Source organism: Telopea speciosissima, chromosome 4 (assembly GCF_018873765.1).
Source record: "Telopea speciosissima isolate NSW1024214 ecotype Mountain lineage chromosome 4, Tspe_v1, whole genome shotgun sequence".
NCBI lineage: Eukaryota > Viridiplantae > Streptophyta > Magnoliopsida > Proteales > Proteaceae > Telopea > Telopea speciosissima.
Window position 1 is genome coordinate 68,412,908 of NC_057919.1, and position 22,649 is coordinate 68,435,556.

Here is a 22,649-nt window from a genome sequence, read left to right on the forward strand (position 1 = left end):
AGTCCGAATAGGTTCGGTTAGGCTTAATTGGTCCCCCCTACTTTGGGATCTCGCACCGTAACTGGCTCGATTAAGTAATCTATCTTCATAGGCTAAGCATGTTCTTATTTATGAGCGGTCAGTCGAATGCTATTCTATAATCGAACTTATACTAATTAAAGTAACCTATAAAACAGGCTCATACTAAATAGGCTATAACCTGGCTATGCAAATTTGATCCATATAGTTCCTAATGAAATTCAATTCTTTGGGATGAAAACAAGAAAGAGAGAATGTTCCTCTCCGATTAATGGCGAAATAAGTAAATCTCAAATTTATTTGGATCTACAGAACACACAGCAGCACTACTAATAGTACCATAAAAGAGTAGTCTATCTTGAGTGCTGAGCCTCTCTCTAATAGCAAGCCAAAGAATCCATTTTGTTCGAAGAGTGGATTGGGCTTTCCAAACCCATTGCCAACGGACGGTGTTAAGATCAGAAAGACTCCCTTGAGCCTCGATCTCATACGCTGATTTGGTATCGAAAACCCCGCAGTTAGAGTGCACCCAAAACCAAGTATCCTGAGCCGACCTATACCGTTGGATTGGGGGACTTCAATCTCATTTGACATGCATATGATGATATTTTGAACAATATAAATGACATTGATTTTGTATTCCATTCATTTTTTGGCCCATCAACTTCATAGTTTGATAATATTCAATTATCAATTCTTTGTTTTTACTCGGGCCATAATTCTTTATAAACAGCCTACATAATGTGAGATGATAAGTTAAGAAAAGGTATATTTGGGAAATTTATGGAGTAATTGGGATAAAACAAATAGTCCATAAATACACTTAAATTTATCGGTCCTTAAACGTGTCAGGCTCGGTCAGGTACCTATCAGTCCATCTCCTTGCACCATAAACGACATGTTTAGCTAACATTTCATACTAGTTTCAGGCTTTAACTGATCGAGACAGATCGGTCCTACCAGTGCGGGCTAAGAATTGACACCGCTAGTTACGGTGTCTTATCAATTTCGATCTGGTCTTGTTTGGGTTCAATTTCGCAAAACCCTCAATACAAAGTCGATCCAATAAGCTTCATTTCGATATCAGGTCGGGATGGTTCGGTCCAGTTTCACTGGTTCAGACTAGGCTTTGACACCCCTAGGCCAATAATTAAGTGAGGACGAAAGAGAGGCCCCATCACAACCTGTGATCATTTGGGAAGTTTTGATTCAATGGACTTGGGGATCTTGCCACAAGAGTGAGGCTTTATTAAATTTTTACTATTTTATTAACTAGAAGAAGAACTTTACCAAAAAAACACTAGAAGAAGAAAGCAAAGGCAAAAAATGAAAATAAACACGAATAATGGAGGGTTCAAAAGACAGTAGGAGAATTGTCTGGATGTAACCGATTCTGATTCAATTCGGATTAAAATCTGCTAATTGAACAAATTCAATTCTGATTCTTGAAACCATGGGTCTATCCTTTTCCTGTTTTCCAAATGGAAAAGAGCGCTCAAAGGGTTTCAGTGTCAATCGGTTGGTTTGGTCCGGTTTCAGTAGTGAGTCCAAAACATGATCCAATAAAGGTGCATCAGTTTCGATTTAATTCCGGTTTTGTATTGGTATACTATCGCAGTTGGTTTTGGTTTGCCGTGTAAATATATTCATAAGTATGGGGGGAAAATTGTATTTTTAATGAATTTCGGACTGGTATCAGTTTCTTACCGAGTTATATCGGTTTCAATCTGATTTTTTAAGTTCAGTTCGGTGTCTTATCGATTACAGTGTCACAAAACCCCAATCCGAAATATGATCCGATAAACTTATATCGGTTTCAGTCAGTTTGGCTCGGGTTCATCAGTTCGAGCTAGGTAACACCCCTAGGGTACAACATCCACCATGACTAATGTTGTGTTTGGTATGCATTCTAGGTTGATTTCGCATTCTTGGGTGACAAAAACACCTATTTTTATCATTTGAGAATGTGGCATCGACTTAGAACGCATTCCATGAATACATACCAAACACTACCTAAGACTTTACTAAGTAGGGATGTAAACGGATCGGATTCGGCTCGAATAGTGCTATATCCGCATCCGATTAGCTTTCGAACGGATTCGAATAGTGTTAAACGGACACGGACACGAATACGGATCGGGTATTTTATCCGTTTACATGTAAATATAGCTTTTCGGATAGCTATAGCCTATCCGTATCCGCATTTGTTTAGCTTTCGAACGGGTTCGAATAGTGCTAAATGGATACGAAAACGGATTTTGGCTATTCATTTACATCTAGGGATGTAAACGGATCGGATTCGGATCGGATACGGATCGGATGTGATTGGAGCCGGATATTCCCTGGTCGAATACGGATACCTCTAAACGGATTCGGATGCGGATCGGATTCGGATTTTCGACCATCCGTTTACATCTCTGCCTTGTGTAACCCGGACCTTCCTCCCCCTAGCGGATACAATTCACTCTCAATCCATATCTCTTAGATCATGATTCTCTTTTCATCATATTCTAGAACTTACTTAATCTTCAAAAACCCTTGAAATCATTATTTACTTAATTTTTTATTATTAAGTATTCGGATTTTGTTTCGGACGGATTTTAATCGGAGTATTCGGATTATTTTCCGGATATCTCTAAACGAATACGGATGCGAATTCGGATTCGGATTTCGGTTATCCATTTACATCCCTAATTACATCCCTAGCTGGCATCTTGAATCTTATTCAAGTGGTCAATTCGGCCCAATTCAATCTAGATGGGCTGGGCCCGATTATTTCTAAGCATTCCACCCACCATTTTTTAAATTAAAAAAAAAAATAACACTAAATACTAACAAACAAAAATCTCACAACATCAATCCTTGCTTTCACAGCCCAGCCCATTTATGGGCTTGAGGATCCCTTGCAACGTGTTGTTCTCTCCCTTTTATGATGCTGTGGTTTGAGCTATTGATATTTTTCTACTAACATTTATTACTTTGCTTTTCACTATCTACCCCACCATAAATCTCTCTTCTTTTCCTTTAATTTTATGCTGGATTAGGTGAGGGCGTACTGGGTTGCCTGGGTTGTAAGAGGGCTACTGCTACGTTTTTCTAGTCTCCCTTTATCTCAGCTCCTTTTATTTGGGTTGGCTTGCATCAAGTGGCCATTCTTCTGTCTTCTTGCTGGTTTGATTGGTGCTACTCACCTTTCTTGCCTCTTTTCTTTCCGTTCTGTTGCTTCTGGGCTTGATTCAGCTCGCTGGATCTTGTTGCTTTTGTCTGGTAGTGTCTCTAATTATGTCATTCCTTAGCTTACTCCTTCTGGTTTGATTCCCTACGTGGAGTCTTGCCTAATGTTGGTTATTTGGTTTGATTTTGCTTAGTTGCTTTTCCATCTGTGCCCTCTTCTTTTACCTTTTCTCAGGTACTTTCATCCTTATGGCATCACGAGGTTCCCCCCGAAGAGCTTTTGGTTCGGCCTTCAGAAGACCATATCGCAGGACTAATATTGATTATGGCTGGTCTGAGAACCCTTCTACATTGTCGATTACATCGGCTGTGGGGTCTGATGATGCCGTCTCCATCCCTCCTGAGATGCTTGCAACCGGACTCAATGGCAGAAATCTGAGTTGCTTTTATAATTAGGATCATCCGGTTTTATTCGGGTTTACTGTTGGATTCCCCAAACCAACCAAGGAGATCTTTTGGAATCATTTTTCTGGTATTTGGGAGCCTTTAGGGGTTCTCTCTCTTACATGGATTGCTGAAGGGATGTTCATTGTCGAAACCTGTTCCATGGCTGCTCGTGACAATCTCCTCAATGTGTGCCCCTAGTGGTGTGGTAGAGCGCTTATCAACCTTGTTACCCACGCTCTGGACGACGTTCTCTTTGCCTCTGAGAGGGAAGCTGTCCCTGTTTGGGTCCAAGTGAGCCCAGTCCCTCTTTATGCTTTCTCCTATGAAACAATCAAACAAGCAGTCTCTTGTGTTGGTAAAGTCTTGAAGCTGTATATGCAGCATGATTTGGGATTACCCTTGACCGTGGCTAGGGTAAAGCGAGGGTAAAGGTCCAAATAAAGTGGAGAAGGCCTATTAGCGTATGTAACGGATCAGAAAATGGATAACCACAATTCAAATTTAAATTCAATTTTGAATAAGTCAGTCCACCGTGGGAGGACTCCTACATTGGTGGAAGTATCCAACTGTGAAGCAAATGAGTTTGATAACATCTCAAACTCCTTCAATGTACAACGAATGTAAAATTCAAATTATTTTTACGTTACAAATACTTTATAAATACGACTTCCTATCTTGAAGATAAGATAAGGAAGAGTTTCTGATCAAACACAGTTCTATCTTGGTATCATCCGCCGTTGACTCACGTCACCGATCATCATGGTTCACTCCGATGACTCAACCACCATTGCTTCCGGCAACGCCTCATTGTCCCTAGTCTCTCCCACCAATATTGTTTCTCTTCTCCCTATCAAACTTAACAGTACTAACTACTTGCTGTGGAAGTCTCAGTTTCTGCCATTACTCCACGCACATGATCTTTACGGCTTCGTTGATGGCAGCAACGTTAGCCCTCCACCAACTCTTTCTTCTTCTCCAACCTCTGCCACCGCTGTTCCCACTCCAAACCCTGCGTATACTCTCTGGCGCAGGCAAGACCAAATTATTCTTAGCTGGATCATATCCTCTCTTACCGAAGGTGCACTTGCACAGATCGTTGGACTCTCTTCTTCACACGCTGCATGGACCACACTGGAGCACACTTCTGCGTCTCAGTCTCAAGCACGCATCATGCAACTCAAATATCAACTTCTCCAGATAAAAAAGGGAACTTCCACCATGGCCGAGTATCTTCAACGAGTCAAGAATCTCGTTGATAACTTGGCCGTTGTTGCCCACCCGGTTGCTGAATCGGATGTTATACTTGGCATTCTCCGTGGCCTAGGACCTGATTATGAGGCGTTTGCGACTTCTGTCACCACTCGAATTGATCCGCTGCCATTGGATGATTTCATAGGCTTACTTCTAAGTCAAGAAATCCTTAAGGATCAACGCAATTCTCATCAAGAGCTACCAACAGTGGAGGCCAATATGGCTGCCAAGACCAATACGTTAGCAAATGGCGCCTATCGTGGAAGGAATTCTTCCTCCAACAGAGGTCGTGGCCGTGGGTACCAATACAGCAATTATCGTGGTCGTGCTCCACAAAATGGCAACCAGCAACGTCCTCCATTGCTGCCAACTCCTACTACTTTATGTCAGATTTGTAACCGTACAAATCACACTGCCAGTACCTGCTTTAACAGGTTCAATCCTAATTACCAGCCTCAAGTTGCACCACCAGCCACTCAAGCCACTGGTGATGCCACTCCATCAACTCCTGCTGCGTCGTGTGACTATGCGTGGTATCCAGACTCTGGTGCCTCTCATCATATCACTTCTGACATGGCAAATATGAACATTAGCTCACCATACACAAGCACTGATCAAGTGCGAGTTGGTAATGGGGCAGGTTTGACCAGAGAACACATTGAAAATTCAACACTTTCAACTTCTTCTAAATCTCTGTTATTAAATAGTGTTTTACATGTTCCAAGCATCACTAAAAATTTACTGTCTGTGAGTAAGTTTACTAGTGATAATAGTGTTGCTGTTGAATTTCATCCTAAGTGTTGCTATGTGAAGGATTTACAAACGGGGAAGATCCTACTGCAAGGCACAACTGAAGCAGGTCTCTACAGACTCAATAAGGCAGATTCGCCACTCTTATCTTCAAATAATTTTCAGCCAAGTGCACACATTGGCGAAAGAGTTTCCAAATCGATATGGCATGATCGGCTTGGACACCCATCTTTAAAGTGTTTAGATTTTTTGCTGCGCTCCTCCAGTCTTCCAGTTCAGGCGTCAAAGTCCTCCTCTTCAGTATGCATTTCATGTCAAATGGGAAAATCACACAAATTACCATTTGAGGCTAGTCACAATAATGCAAAGTTTCCATTCCATATTGTGCACTTCGACATCTGGGGCCCATCTCCTACTCCATCCGTCCAAGGTTATCGATATTATATATCCTTTTTGGACGATTATAGTAGGTTCACTTGGATTTATCCACTTGTAAGCCGTTCAGAGGCATTGCCAATTTTTCTTCAATTCAATTCTCATATTGAAAATTTGTTCAATTGCACAATCAAGACCTTCCAGTCAGATGGGGCAAAGGAATATCAAGCATTTGATTCATTCTTCAAACAAAAAGGAATAAATCATCAATACTCATGTCCTCACACTTCTGAACAAAATGGAATAGCAGAGCGCAAGCATCGCCATATTGTGGAGACAGGCTATTTTCTAATGGCAAGGGCTTCTGTACCCTTACAATTTTGGCCAGTCGCTTTTGAAACATCAGCCTATTTAATAAATCAGCTACCAACACCAGTCCTACGGAATCGGTGTCCCTTTAAAGTTTTATTTGGGTGTGACCCGGATTACAAGCTCCTTCGCACTTTTGGCTGTGCATGCTATCCCTGGCTAAGACCCTATAACAAAAACAAGCTGCAATACCGGTCCACTCAATGTATATTCCTTGGATACAGCAGTTACCACAAAGGCTACAAGTGTTTTGACCCTACCATAGGGCGCACTTATGTTTCAAGGCATGTAACGTTTAATGAGTGCCTATTTCCTAATGCCAACAAACCACTACCAAATCCAAACCCAAACCGAATGACAAGTCCACTCATCATCACTAGTGACAATGTCATAACCCAGGCCCATCGTCCTTCACCAACTCCAATTCCAAATCCAAATAACCCGATTCCAGCTCTAAACGAGCCTGGTCCACAATCACTACAAAACCAACATTCACCTAGCCCATCCAACAGTTCGTCTCAGCCTGATATTACTCAACTAGTATCACCAATTGAAGCCCAAACTGAGGCCCAACCAGTACCACAACCAAAAGCCCAGCCAACACCACAAGCCGAGGTCCAATCTCAGCCAGCCCAACGTACCATGGTTCAACCTCAACATGTGTCTCATCCCATGGTCACACGGCTTCGATCAGGTGTCACCAAACCTGTGGAAAAACTGAACCTAATGGTCACCAAACATCCTATTCCCACAGCCCTTGTATCCGCATTAGCCTGCCCAGATGATGAGCCCACCTCTTACACTGCTGCAAGCAAAGATCCAAAGTGGAGGAATGCAATGAGTGAAGAGCTAAATGCCTTACTCAAAAATGGGACGTGGTAGTTGGTTCCATTTAAGCCATCAATGAACCTAGTTGGGAATAAATGGGTCTACAGGGTCAAAAGAAATTCAGATGGGTCAATAAACAGGTATAAGGCACGGTTAGTTGCAAAAGGATTTCACCAAAGAGAAGGGATAGACTACTTTGACACCTTCAGTGCTGTTGTCAAGCCTGCGACTATTCGGACCATTTTAACTGTTGCAGTGTCCAATGGATGGGTGTTGCGCCAATTAGACATTCAAAATGCATTTTTAAATGGTGCATTACAAGAAGAGGTGTTTATGACTCAACCATAAGGGTTTGTCGATCAGGCCTGACCCACTCACGTCTGTCATCTAAAGCGAGCCCTATGTGGTCTAAAGCAGGCTCCACGTGCGTGGTCGCATCGTTTGGGCCAATTTCTTATTCATCTTGCCTTCAAGTCATCCGCAGCTGATACAGCTCTATATGTCCGCAACAAGCAGAAGGACACTTACATACTTGCTGGTGTATGTCAATGACATAGTTGTGACTGGCACAAGCACTGTTGTGATCCCACAGTTAATCAAGTCCCTAGGAGAAGAGTTTGCCATTAAGGACTTGGGCACCCTAAACTATTTTCTAGGGGTTGAAGTGGTGCGCACACCAGGAGGCCTACATCTCTCTCAGTCCAAATATACTTTGGATCTGCTAAAAAAAGCCCAAATGGATGGAGCAAAACCGATGCCTACTCCAACATCAACTCAGCCTCTTGTTCCAACAGCTGGGTCACCATTTGATGATGTCACACTATATAGGAGCACCGTTGGAGCACTACAGTATTTGACACTGACAAGGCCGGATATAGCCTTTGCAGTAAACAAGGTTTGTCAATTCATGCATAGCCCAACAACTGATCATTGGGCTGCAGTGAAGCGCATACTTCGCAACCTAAAGGAAACAATTGGTCTTGGAATTCAAATTCGGCCTTCAACCACTCTCAAGTTGGTTGCATTCAGTGATGTTGACTGGGCAGGAAGTCCCCATGATCGACGATCAACAAGTGGGTATTGTGTCTATCTTGGACACAGCTTAGTCTCATGGAGCTCCAAAAAGCAACACACAGTAGCACGTTCTTCCACAAAAGCCGAGTATAAGGCAGTGGCAAATGCAGCAACAGAATTGATGTGGCTTCAGCAGCTGACAAGTGATCTTGGCATCGGCTCATCTCCACCAGTACTATATTGTGACAATATAGGGGCCACTTATTTAGCAGCCAACTCGTTATTCCATGCACGCACAAAACATATTGAAATTGATTATCATTTTGTGCGTGAACATATGGCGGCTAATAAACTCTCCATCCGATTTTTGCCCAGTAAAGATCAAATCGCAGATGCACTCACAAAGGGCCTCCCTGGTCCACGGTTTCGGTTGTTCAGGGACAAGCTCACAGTGTGCACCCGACCGTTTCGCTTGAGGGGGAGTGTAACAGATCAGAAAATGGATAACCACAATTCAAATTTAAATTCAATTTTGAATAAGTCAGTCAACCGTGGGAGGACTCCTACATTGGTGGAAGTATCCAACTGTGAAGCAAATGAGTTTGATAACAACTCAAACTCCTTCAATGTACAACGAATGTAAAATTCAAATTATTGTTACGTTACAAATACTTTATAAATACGACTTCCTATCTTGAAGATAAGATAAGGAAGAGTTTCTGATCAAACACAGTTCTATCTGCGTACATTCAAAAATTTGTCATTCGTGAGGGGACCTGCTTCCAGTTGTTCTAAATTATGAGGCGGGCGTTGTGGGCGACTTTGTCATGAGGTAACCTCCTGTCCTACAATGGCAGGAGGGCAAGGTACTAGTTCTGGAGATTTCGACCCTTCTACTGGTCTGTTTGAGCAAGCCTTGACACACGCCCTGCAGATGAATTTTACCGGGTTTGACAGATTTAATGTGCATGAGGATATTATTGCATTCCCTGAGGACCCTCCAGCACCACTTATTACTGAAATATTGTATGATGGAGATGCTGCTGTTACTACGGCTCTTGTTGCTACTCATGATCCTGCCCCATTGGTCCCGGTGGACATGGATTGGGAAACACCTCTTTTGGATTACACACATGAGTGGGCTGTGGGCTTGAATTCTGGTTGCTTTGCTGGGGGGATGAATGAATTACCTATTGTGCCTTCGGTTTCTCCTCTTGAAGACACACTGGTGGACGACCTTGTATCAACTTACCTCAACACACCGGCAGTGACACCTGAAGCCAATGTAACTCTCGGATTGGGTTCTCCAAATACTTGTTTGTCGGAGCCTGCAATTCTTGATCTCGACCCTTCGTTTGGCATCCTTATCGCTGCTCCATTGCCTCCACCTTCTCAAGGCCGGACTGAGCTTTTTATGGGGGACCCTGTTGATGCCCAGCCTTCCAAGAAAATAAAATTTGCTTATCCTGAATCCCCTTCCACTCTGGCATCTGAGTTGGACTTTTTCAAAACTGCTCTTCAACACTGCATTTCTTCCTCGTCTGATCCAGATTCCTTCCTAGCTCTTGCCAAGTTTTGGATTAATCATTGTGACCTTGCGCCTTCAGGGAGATCAACGCCTATCAACTCGGTACGTAGCAATATACCCTCTTCAGGCCCAGGCAACACGGTGCACCAATCCTCATCTAATCCGGACTTCCCATCAAGGCTACTCTTTCGAAATGGATCCAGATCGAATCCTCCTTCGTTTTTTGTGGCAACTGTATCAAATCTTCATGGCATCTCTTTTTGTCTTGCGATTGGGCTAAACACATCTAGGCTGTTGGACCTTTAGGACTACGATCGGAACATCTACAGTACCCGAATCTCATGGACATGTGTATTGCTTTTCTTTACAATCATGCCCTAGGACGACATACCTTAGTCTAGTTCTTCAGTGTTTTTATTATAATTTGTTATTTTATTTGGACTGTCAGAAATCGGTTGGTTACTTCTTCAGCCAAACCTGACCCTCACTGGGTGCTAAATACTGTGAATAAGTGGATTTTATATTTGAATTTATCCCCCCCCCTTCCATCTCCCCCAACGTTGTACTCCCCTCTTCCCCGGAAGATTATTTCTCCCAAACTTCTAACTGTTTCCCTGTGTTTGATTTTCCTGTGTTAATATGTGCAGGATACAATAGTTCTGGACTGAGTACAGCGGGATGGGCTTTTATTATTATACTAGATGGATGCGTGTTGTTTTTTGAAGCAGGACAACTAACTCCTAAGATCAAATCGAATTGGAACCAGACCTGCTTAGTATAAAAAAGGGCTTAATATGTGCCAAGGGTATGGGATTGACTGTTAAGGAAATCTGGTGTGCCAACCAACTAATCACCGAGGTTTTGCCTTCCCCAACCACGAAACCGTGGCCGTGGGAACTTATTAGTGACTTTCTGTTCATAGTTGATAATGCACCTACTGTTAGCTTCCACTGTAAAAATACCGAGTCTATCCGACTTGCCATATCTCTTGCTAAAGCTGGGCTTTGTAAACACTATAACAAACATGTATATTCCACTAATGTTTAATATACTCTTTTTTCAAGTTTCATCAAAAAACAAAAATGTTGGACCATCTACAAAGCCCATTACTTGACTGAAACTAACAACTTGGACTGACCTGGACTATACAAACGAGAAACGCAGGTTTTAGAACAAAAGTGAAAGAAATGGCATTTTTGCCTTTTATCAGAGACATCCTTTACAATCCACCAGCACAGGTCTGTTAAAGGTTTAACTACAAAAACATCCTCAACCTGGCTTTTCATCTCATATGATTAGGACAATAGGTTCTTCACAGCTTCTTTAGTTGGAATAAACTTTCTCGTCCCCTTGGCATCCGCTACCGAGGTAAAATCCACACTCGCTTTCTGGTGGAAGTGAAAGAGATTGAAACACACACTTGAAAAAGAACATGGATATTCTGAAAATATAAAATTTAACAAATAAAATACTTGATGCAAAAAACTTTCCAAAGAGGAGGAGAGAGCAGTAAAATGTAAAATGATGGATGAATCTTATTATAAGAACAGGAAACCATCGTCCAGGTTCTTATTCTGGATGCTGATTATTTTTACACACAATATGGCAAACAGAGAACCTTCTATTCATGAGTACTTCCCCATACTAGCCCTCTATTCTGATTATCCACTAGTACAAACTATTCCATCTATGCAAACCCTTCTGGCTTTTCAGTAGTTACTAACAAACAGAAATTCGAGATCATTTTGGCACGGCCCTGCTCTCTCCTGTTATTTCGGCCATTTGAAGTATTCATGAATAGAAAATTTCAAGAATTTAACCTTTATTTCACAAGAGCAGCAGAAGATCAAAATATCTTAAGGCATGACATGCTTCCATTATAAAGTAACCTTATGTTTTAACAAGAAAATGTGCAGCATTAATAGAATTCCTAGACAGAGTGCACAAGCAACAATGACCCAAAAATTAGTAATATGTCATGCCTACCTTACTCATTTACTCGTTTCATTGGCTGAGACTGGATTACCAAGACTAGCCGACTTTCCTATGTATATTTGACTTCACTATTTGCGATTTTATTTAATTTTATAGGTTAAGGTACACATCCAATCCAGGAAAGCAGAAAGGAAAGGACCAAAAACAAAGAGAGAGAGAGAGAGAAGAATAGGAAGAAGTTAAGAAAAAGCACTCTTTTCAACAAAGTTAATCTGTATCTACACATGGTTACTGAATACCAAAAGCTGATGGCCAGAAGTTACCTTGCTCATTTTCAGGCTGTTTTCTGCAGGGATATGGAGTCAACTGGTTCATGGGGTGAGGAAGAATGCAAAAAGAGACAAATGGCAGAAATATCATCTGTTGCAATTCCACGTTTCTTACGTCTCCATGCAAGTGCTGCACATTCAACCAGCCGTTTTGCTGATTTAGCTCTTTCTGGTGTTGCTGAAACCACTTCTACTGCTTCTTGGTTGGAGATAACATCCCACACCTCAAAAGAAAAAAAAAAAAGGAAAATAAATTTTAATTAGTTTTCTATCCATGGTTTATATTGTGAGAAAGATCCATTAAAGAGTGTCCTTGAAGATATTCAACAATAAGAACAGGGCTCGGTGAGATGGTCTCTGTTGGTCTTGGTTTTATGGTATGTGGAAGTCCAGTTAGCACCCAAGTTTCGTGACCATGTTGCTCTCTCTGTGGACAGAGAAAGGAAGCAGGACATTTGCATATGTAGAAGCTAGTCTTTCCCTACACGGGAGTTTTTCTTCTTTTTTGGATCTCCAGAGGATGGTGTGCATAAAGATCCTACTATCCTAGTTGGACCAATAAGAAGGCGGCTTCCGTTGCATGTCTCACATAAGAACTCCTATTGATTTTATTTTTTCTAAGGAAGAGGAAAAGAAAAGCTTTGTAATACCCAAAATCAAAAGAAGCCAAATATTTCATCAAGAAAACTCATATTCTAATCTTGTGCATATTTTTTAGAGATGTCCATAGCTTATACTAAAAGAATACATTTAGCTGCCTGTAAATCTTGAGTACTATGTCCTCCTAGATTAGCCAGAAGGTCCAGAACTTGTCATCATGACAAAATAAATATCAAAATAAAGATTATCTACTTCCTTTGCTAAATCCTCATAACAGTAACTAACATCTTTAAAAAAATAGAGAAACAGTGGGTTATGAGGTAATTTAACAATTACCACTGCCAAGACATACCCCATCTGTTGCCAGTACAATAAATTGGTCCCTGCTGGTTATATTCCTTTGTGTGACTTCAGGAACAGATATAATCCCGTAGTCCTTTACACAATAGTCTCCAAAGGCTCTAGACATTGCCAGACCTGGTGTTTCCTCATCTGGCAGCCAGACCCTGTGCACCCCAGGTTCATCCTTTAAACAGAACACCCGCCCTTGGCATTGTGTTATCCTCTCAGCCTCCTCTGAACAGACATTAACAGAGGGGTTAAAGTTAAGTAGACTGACCCTTTTTATAATTTTTTTGGGGAGGGGGGAGAGAAGAGAGAGAGAGAGGGGAACTGACGAGGTAGACTTGGCTTGAAGTCAACAGTGAGTTGCACTGGTACCAAGCTTCCATCATCAGAAGTGGTAGCCAACACAGCACGAGAGTCCCCAATATTTGCTATAACAATGAGTTCACCCTGACAAAACATCAATTTGAAAGAGCTTCATGCTGGGTCTTAGAGAACTTGACTAAGCATAAAGTACTAGAGTAGATCATGGTTTATTGAATAAATAAATAAATAAAATTTTCACCCCACATCTTACTTGGAAAAAGGGAACACCATCTCAACAATGTTCATTAGATTAGAATGGGGGGGGGGGGGGACTAGCATAGTATCATAAGGAGAGGCAAATAAAGAAGATTAAGATACTTATCTACGTTGGCTTTCATCATATATGATTAACCTCTAAACCACTATCTATGGGATATAAGGAAATACAAGAAGATCAATCCACCTATTTAACTCTCTCTGGATTTCATAACGTAGGATTAACCTCATTACCATTACCTGCTAGTAACGATCACCTACGTCTCCCTTCCAAAACTACTGGTAAGAAAAAGAGAATTTGACTGGCTTAGACCATTTATTGGAATTGTCCACCTTTAGCTATTCAATTAACATAACATGGGTCATCAACTCAAACGATCAAATCAAGGTACCACCTCATGGATAAATCATTTCCCTGAACTTGCACCAAAATAATGGCATTACCATCCAACCAGTAAACCTTTTACCGGGAATCCATTTGATGTAGTCCAGAGAAGAGGTGGCCTATCAAGTCGGATAGTTCAGATGTCTGAATCAAGGAAGTGGTATAAGATTCATTAGATTTGAAAGTAAATCTAAGACTAACAGCAAATATACAAATTTCAAAAGTAGCATAAGACTAATTTGGCTCATCTTTTGCGGACGTCATTCCAGACCTTAGATGGGAGAATGGAACTTTATTCTTTAAAGTTATTTTACATACAATAGACACCTTCTGATTGAGAGTATATACCCAGTTAGAATTGGGTAGAAATGCTGTGAAATAAGACATGAAAAAAATATATATATATATATATATTTCTTACTATGTCATCATGAAAAATTTTGGTTTTCCATTCTTCCATCATTAATTCTATGTCTATGGTCATTCATTTGAATCTTTTAGTTTCTTCAAATGGACTGAATATACCAAATGGAACCTAATTGTATATTAGCAATTTGATTGTGTCTATTCTAGGCTTTCAAAAGGTTCCCAATTTAAGAACGAAATAGAAATCACACAATTAATTAACAATTGAAATATTATCAAGCAACCGTTTTCTTCCTCCATGAGTCTATTAAGTGCTTCAAGGATTGTTCAGGACTTCCGCACCACTAATAAATAAATCAGTATCAAACTAACTTCTTTCTAAACATGTTCTGCTTATCTGTGCTTGAAATGCTTTTTCTCTAAGCTCGGCTACAACCTATAGAGGAATCCACACAATAACAACATGCAAGAAATAAAGTCTGTATGAAATCTACCAAGGCCCACGTCATATGCGTCACAGACATGAGCAAAGATAATACATTATACATCAGGAAGCTATAATTTGCCCATTTCTTCAGCACTTAAACAACATTTATCAATGAAAAGCAAGAAAAACTACAGAGGTTGGAATTTCAAATAAACACACATTCAAAAGCCAACAGGAAAATATAGATTACCATAATTAAGCTACCCCATCTGGTACAAAACACTCTAAACAATAATCTCCTGTTACCTGTCTCACAATTGTCAAAGCAGTCGTACCACTGTAGTAGGAATCAATCCTACGACACTGCTCAAGTTCATGGTCAATGGCTGCACAAGTTTTGACATAGGATTCCTTCCATATATCAAATTGATGATGTTTCTTATCGGATTCCATGTCAAAATCCGGGTCAAGGGAAGTAAGAGCAACGATCTCCTGCCAATTGCACAGTAAAGATGAAGGCATCGATTGCCTGACTTTTTTTGCTACAAAGTGTCCCCATGGGCCGTGCCCATCAAAAACTCCGCAGAAGATCATGTCTGTTTGGCATCCAAATTCCTACCAACCAACAAAGAAATCCATATTTCTCAATTAAATACAAGAGAGGCGGGTAAAAGTAAAACACAAGCAGAAAACAATGAAACTACGAAGCAATCACATGAAGTTTCAGGTAAAGACCATACAAACCATACCTCCCACACAATGAAACAATCTTGGTTCACTCCTTTCTTTCCTCCCTTTGAGAAGACAGAGGCGAAATTTTTTGAGCCATCAACATTGACAATGCCCGGAGAACGCAATATCAAGTTGTTCTTCTTTGCTTCGTTGGCCATTGCTTCAGCAGCTTCCCTTCCAACATCAACCCCACAATCCTTCCCCTTTATGATGGAAAGAGATCTTGCCAATCCATAGAACAGAGACGACAGATGCTCCATTACCTCTACAACTCACGCAAACAGGTAGAGTTACAACTCTGAACCTTTCTTTATGCATGGCTATACTTTAGAATGAAATTCTCGATAGAGTTTAAGAGTCACCTCAAGCAGCAAATACACTGTTCACTAGCTGAATGAGGCGATCTGTCTCCAAAAGTTTAGGATCTATTAATTTCAGTAATAACAAAAAAATATTCAATCCCGAAAGTAGTCAAACATTCAACATGGATTTCCAACATCTGATAGTTTTTTAAACTCCAATTTCGACGCAGTTTCTATTCAGAAAACCGAATTTCAACAACCCAAAAAAAAAAAAAAAAAAGTTCATATTCCGTCTGCGAAATTCGAATAGAGCAAGAACCAAAAAGGAAACAAGACCTCGTTCTGCGGGCGACAATTTCAAAAACTCGGAAGCTAAAGAGCGGGACTCTGACGGCGTCGGCGAACCGAGAGTTGTCTCAGCCGGATTCCGAAGAAACTCCGACTAGTTAGACGGAGATATAGAGATGCGAGAGCCTCAGATCGCTTACACTCCATTAGCTTCTGTAACTTAAGGTGAGATGATGATGAGAGAGTAACAGAAGAAAGCTACCGTCGTCTGCACAACAAACACACACACACACCTGACACCACCGACTAAAGTGTGCGTTAAGGTCTGCGACGAAACAAAAAGTAAACTTTTAGGAACAGGTTTAATGGAACATCTTTTCTGATTTTCCGCTTTGAAAAGGTGAGAAAATTTTAGAGGAATCTAATCTTCAGGAAATTTTTTTTTTTTTTTTGGGTTTGCCAACGAGGAACGTTGATAATGACGTTTGTTAATTATGATTAGATACGTGGAAGAATAATGATAGAGACGTTGGTTAATCATGTCTTATTAACATATTAATCATATGATTATCATGAGTTAAGACTTGGACCATTTCTCCTAAAAAAACATATTCCCTTTTTGGGAAAATTACATCCCCTCCCCAATACTTTACCTTATTAAAATTTTCTTCCCTTGACTTTCAATTATTACACTAGGACTCCCTATAGTTTACAATCTATTACAATTAGACCGTGTCCATCGAATTTAGCTCGTCTCCAGGGAGGCGTGCACCCAAGGTGCTGCCAAGGAGCATCCAACGGTTGAGTTGTACCACACACATCTCGGTGTATGCCTAGAGATGTATGCGACATAGCCCAACGACTGGCAGAGCCCTGTTCGTTCCTTGCTCCCTGGAGACGATCCTAATCCATGTCCATCTATTAAATCGTGACATGGCAAAGAAGGAAAAAAATTAATACCCAAAATAACCCTGGGTGCATTAAAGATGACCCTTTTACCCTTGGGTCATTGTTTCTCCTTTGGTCTCAGGCTCTCAATCTCTAATGTTTGATTTGGTAAACTAAGGGTTTGAAGACTGCGGAGGAAAAAGGAGAATCAAACCGAGAAAACAAAGCAAGATTGTGCTGATAGCAGGAGTGGAGGTGGGGAGATAGATTACGTCGCAAGCAAGGGTGGAGGAGTTGCAGGAGGAAAAAGAAGAAGAAGAAGAAAGAAGGGTATTTTGGGTCTTAAGTGAATTAACCCTTACTAACATGACCCAATGGTAAAAGGATCATCTTCAATGCCCCCAGGGTTATTTTGGGCATTAAAATTTTTTCTTCTTTGCCACATCATGATTTAACAGATGGACACTCACGAGTAGGGTCTAATTGTAATAGATTATAAACTATAGAGGTTTCTAGTGTAATACTTGAAAGTTTAGGAGAGGAAAATTTAATTTTAAAAAAAAAGTACAGGGGAGGGATGTATTTTTACCTTTTTTGTACTTTTTAGTTTTTAATTCAATAAAATAATAAGTTTTAGTTTTTTAATAGTTATCGTGGTCAAGCTTGAAGCCCTAGCCCCTAGTTCTTATCCAAAAATATCGTATTAAATAAAGAAGCGTGTGGTGTTGGCGATTCATGCGAAACGTTACTACGTTGAGCAGTTAGGCCTTATATATTTTTTTAGCGCGAAGGTTTATATGATTGGGAAGTAAAATGATGACACGTAGCATTGGAATTGTTATGATGATGTAGGTTAACTATATAATTAAGTAAGTTGTAGGCCCTTGGCTGACGAAAGAACATTAGAAATAGAAAGGATGTTTTTTGTTAAATAAGGAATGTTCACTAGTTATCACCCGTGAGTTTGGAAAAGCTCCTCCAACTCCAAACATGGAATTAAATATTAATATCGGTGCCGACCAATCTTTATCGATATTTGCCGAGGCTGACATTAAGAAGTTAATCTTGTATCACTTCAATTGTACTTGTTTTGTAATTAATTTTCTGGAGAAATAACGCAGGTTGTGTGTGTGCCAGACATAGCTTGGTGCGAAAAGATCACCACACATTGGCATCTTTTCACCTTTTTACGGGGTGTGGTAATTTTTTTGCACTGGGTTGTGTCTAGGCATAGGTATACACGGATACACAAATTTTATTTTTTTGGGGTAAGAAATGAACTTATTTATTGAAACGTGAAAAAACGCAAGGTGTCTGAATTACAAGTATCAGATAACCAAGGAGTGGAAGGTTGCCAAGCTATCTCACGTGCACAAGACAAGGCTTTCCGAGCCAAGGTGTTAGCCACGTTGTTAATCTATCTGGGAATGTAGTAGTTAAAGGAAACCGAGTTAAAGTAGGAGAACGCAAGTTTGAGGATGTCCTCTACAACACAAGCCACCCTGACTGGTAGTTGGGGGGCTATAAACAAGGAAACAAGTTGCAGGCAGTCTGATTCTATCACCAAATCTTCCACTCTTTCAGAAATCGCTAGCAATAAACAAATCGAAGCGCTAAAGCCTCACCTTCCAAGATAGAAGAAAAGCTTCCTGGGGACAATACAGTAGCAATAGGATCGCCTTTGTCATTTCGAATTATATATCCCAATCCCCCTACTTCACACACCCACACACAACACCAATTAGCGTTTCTTTTTCCTTAATTTTATTTTTTTATCTAGTAGCTCTAGACGATTTTCTCTTCTTTTTTTTTAATTAAAATTTAGGGTAAAATCGTTTGATATGACCTGATACAATCATGGCATTGGCCGAGAATGATAAAGGATCCTGATACTGAAATTAATAACCATGCCTCCAAGTGGCTACCATGGGAATGAATGATATTGCAATTTTTAGAATTGGATATATAAAAAGCAAGGTAAATTGACCAACTATTAAATTTTAGAACCTAATTCAATTAATGGAAAAATGTTTTTACGTTTGAGAATATGGCATACGTCAGCCCCCCCTATGTCTATCTCTTTCCTCCCCACTATGAAATGATATATTTGCCTCCTATTGGGAGAGGAAAGAGACAGTAGACCTAGGGCGGACTGTTGGCATATGCCACACCCGGATAGAAAACATCATCCCTTCAATTAATTATTCTCCTATATATGTATTGGTATGTATCGTCATATTTTCATGAATGTGTATTATAAATTTGACATCGATGGTTTACTCTCCCGTAGTCTGGATTTATTAAAACCTATATTTAATTTTATTTTATTTTTATTGAGCTAGGCTTCACAGGTAAACAAGGAACATAGGAATTCTTCACAAATTTTGACTCTCACTATATTGCCATTTACAGCATAACATGGGATGCTGGGTTTGGGAAATTTTTACTTTTTGTTCTTTGATTGATATTAAGAATGTTATGAATGAATTCTCAATTGTGTCCATCGTAAAGCACGGACACAAGATTATATTTTTAGCCAATAATCTAGCTTCAAGGGCAAGGATGAACAAAATTAAATTAACTATAAAAGATGATGTAGACTATTTTCTTCAGTCTTTTCTCATTTTTATTTCTACTCAAAAAAATAAAAAAAGGAAATAGCATACTCATGTTGCCTGCTTTCGTTCATTTCGTCTCAAAGGCTTGTTCAATAATAGTTCAAATTCTTCTAACTGGTTAGTGCATTAAGAATTTAATATTTTCGATTAGCATTGAACGAAGTGTTAAAGTAGAGAGAGAAGGGAATTAAAAACCCTCAACCGGCAAAGAAAAAAAAAAAAAAAAAAAAGAACTACCATGATACTCACATGTTTCTAAATACAGAAAATGGATGACCGAAAATCGATTTGTATCTATATCCGTTCAGAGGGTATTCAGATCTGAATTCGAATAATCCGGAACATATAATCCAACTAATGCTAAAAAAATAAGTAATTAATAATCCGGAACATATAATCCAACTAATGCTAAAAAAATAAGTAATTAATGATTTTGAGGGTTATTGGAAATTCCACAAGTTCTAAAGAATGAGGAAAAAAGCCAAGACAACTCAAAAACATGGATTGAGAACGAATTATAACTGTAGGAGGGAAAAGGTCCAAATAACACAAGGCAAGGATGTAAACAAATAATCAAAAATCCGGATTTGATTTGCAATCATATCCATTTAGATATATTCGTATCCAATCAAGGATATCCAGATCTAATCACATCCAATCTTTATTCAATCTGATTACATCTCTATTTCTAAGCCCCAGTATTGATGGTACCAAAATGGATCAAATGTATCGACCATTTTTTTTTAACTACACCCCATACCAGCTTGATACAGCCAATATGACCGATTCAATCTCATTACCTTAGGCTATGGATACGGCCCAAATCTAACTGTTTCATATTGGTATCAGCCGAGATTGATATGAACACCGATATCGATATCAATACCGATACCAATACAGAGACAGAGACATATATATATATGATATATATGCTTGGTTTTTCATATATATATGCTGGTTACTGAATAAAAATAGTACGTACTTTTAGTTTATACTTGTTGCCATGAGATAAGCGCCATCGCCTGTCATGCAAAAAGCCAAAATAGAATTGGTCAAAACAGTAGCCGTCCGATGAGATAAGAAGAGTTGCCATTGACGACGAATTTGAATGCATTAATCACGCAGCAATGTCATGCATTCTCCCATCTTTCATGACTTTTTATTTCCATCATTTCTAAAGTTTTGATAACTAAGTTGGATTTGAAAGAAAATATCTAGTCTAGATTGATTCTACTAACTCTATAATTAAAGGAAGGATGAGAGAGTGTGTGTGTGTGTCTGTGTAAAAGGCATAGTTTGAGGTATCAGATCGGATCGATCGATTTTGGTTGGAGCAGATAAATATCAGTCGAGATCGATCTCGATATCGATTTGATCTAGCTGTATGGATAAGGGTAAAAATGTAAAAAAAAAATTAGTTTTTTTTATAAGAAAATAGAGACAAAAGTATCATATTTGCCCGAATTTGAGCGATCCCAATCCATATTGGCCCAGCCAATCCCGATCTGATCCAATCGATAACGAAATAAGAGGTAAAAATGTAAAAAAAAATTAGTTTTTTAACTAAAAGGTAATTTCTTCTCTAACCTGGTTGCCACAAGCTCAAGGCAAAAGCCCATTAGTATAAAGGAGAAAAATAGACACTATTTTTTTTGGGTTATTTTCAAATGTCCCCCCGAAAATAGTCAAACTTATAGTTGTTTCCTTGAATTTTTATTAATTTTACGTATACCCCTGCTTTCCAAACTAAGTAAATAACCCCTCCTGTTAAACAGATCCGTTATGTTACAACAGATCTCAGTTTTTTAATATTGATGGACCATTCTGCCCCTTTATAGGGTAGAATGACAAAAATGCCTTTATTTGAAAAAAAATATAAAAAAGCCCTGCCCCAAATCGTGGGGAAGATGAGTTGCAGGTATCTTTCAACACCTAAGAACTCATGTTCTTGATCATAAACGTCCTCCTGCTCTTCTCCTCCATGTACTTCTTCTTTCTCTTCCTTGTCTTCCACACCGTTAATCTTCTCGGTCTCCACTATGGGAACAGACATTCCTGAGAGTTTATCATCTGGATTTTCCCCATTCTCAGCTCTGCGACGTTTGCGAGAGCGCAGCGGCCATTCTTTTCTGCGCTGCCGACGAGGCTGCTATTTGCAGTTCTTGTGACGAGAAGGTATACCTACCTTGATGCCCTCCTATCATTTCTTATCTCCTGCTTCTTCTGGTGTTCGTTGTTTTGAATTTTGAGTTTTACTTTAGGGCCACCAGAATTCGCATTTTCCCTTTTGATTATGTGGGGTTGTTGGGTTAATATGGCTAGGGGAAAGAAAACCAGTGGATTTGACTGATTGCAATTTATCTCTTCAGGTTTCATTCTTGTTATCCAAATTTATTCGTTTCTCAATCAGTCCCTCTCTATCTGCTCTGCAATCCAAGAAAAGAAGCAGATGACCAAACCCTTTTCAGTCTTCACAGTTCAGACTTCAGATACGCACACAGAGATCTCTAGCTCCAACGTGCTAGTTCGTCACGGATAGTCACGGCAGTAAAGGAGGAAGGGGAGTTAAAACTTGCAGGTTAATAGGTAGGGTCTTTAAGGTTTTAGTTTCTGAATGAAGAGGTTGAAGCGTTTTCGAGACAGTTTTGGGATTTTGAAGCTCTCCAATGGTGGGAAGGAGGGAAGGAGATGAACCGAAAGAGAGGGAGAGGGAAAGTCTCAAATGAAAGGGGTGATTGCAAATGGGTTCAATCAAAGGGGTTTGCAGGGATGATTGCAAATGGATTGAAAGATGCCTGCAACTCATCTTCCCCAAATCGATTTGGGGATTGGGGAAGATGAGTTGCAGGGTTTTTTTTTATTTTTTTAAATAAGGGCATTTTTGTCATTCTATCCTATCAAGGGGGGTAGAATGGTCCATCAATGTAAAAAAACTGGGATCCATTATAATCTGTCTAACGGGAGAGACTACAGTAATACTTAGTTTGGAAAGCAGGGATGCATGTAAAATTAATGAAAATTAAAAGAGACAACTGTAAGTTTGGCCATTTTTAAGAGGACATTTGAAAATAACCTTTTTTTTTTTTTTCTTTTTTTTT

The 22,649-nt window shown here is 39.7% G+C and overlaps 1 protein-coding gene and 1 long non-coding RNA gene across 3 annotated transcripts; one reads left to right on the forward strand and one right to left on the reverse strand.

The window, feature by feature from the left end:
* Nucleotides 1-1,463: 1,463 nt before the first annotated feature.
* On the forward strand, nucleotides 1,464-21,782 carry LOC122660112. Its single transcript, XR_006332623.1, has 3 exons — nucleotides 1,464-1,475; nucleotides 4,331-4,335; nucleotides 21,643-21,782. It is a non-coding gene; the product is annotated as an uncharacterized LOC122660112 (long non-coding RNA).
* LOC122660109 (probable protein phosphatase 2C 34) lies at nucleotides 10,936-15,986 on the reverse strand. 2 transcript variants are annotated; one of them, XM_043855289.1, is made up of 8 exons: nucleotides 15,940-15,986; nucleotides 15,818-15,893; nucleotides 15,473-15,720; nucleotides 15,030-15,338; nucleotides 13,296-13,413; nucleotides 12,971-13,194; nucleotides 12,013-12,242; nucleotides 10,936-11,138 (listed from the first exon to the last, which is right to left on the reverse strand). In XM_043855289.1, exons 3-7 carry the CDS (start codon nucleotides 15,713-15,715, stop codon nucleotides 12,024-12,026), a joined length of 1,113 nt encoding a protein of 370 aa, XP_043711224.1. In that variant the 5' UTR covers nucleotides 15,716-15,720; nucleotides 15,818-15,893; nucleotides 15,940-15,986; the 3' UTR covers nucleotides 10,936-11,138; nucleotides 12,013-12,023. The 2 variants fall into 2 exon arrangements, with proteins under 2 accessions (XP_043711224.1, XP_043711225.1); XM_043855290.1 differs by having other exon boundaries at nucleotides 15,818-15,880; nucleotides 15,940-15,970.
* Nucleotides 21,783-22,649: the final 867 nt, after the last annotated feature.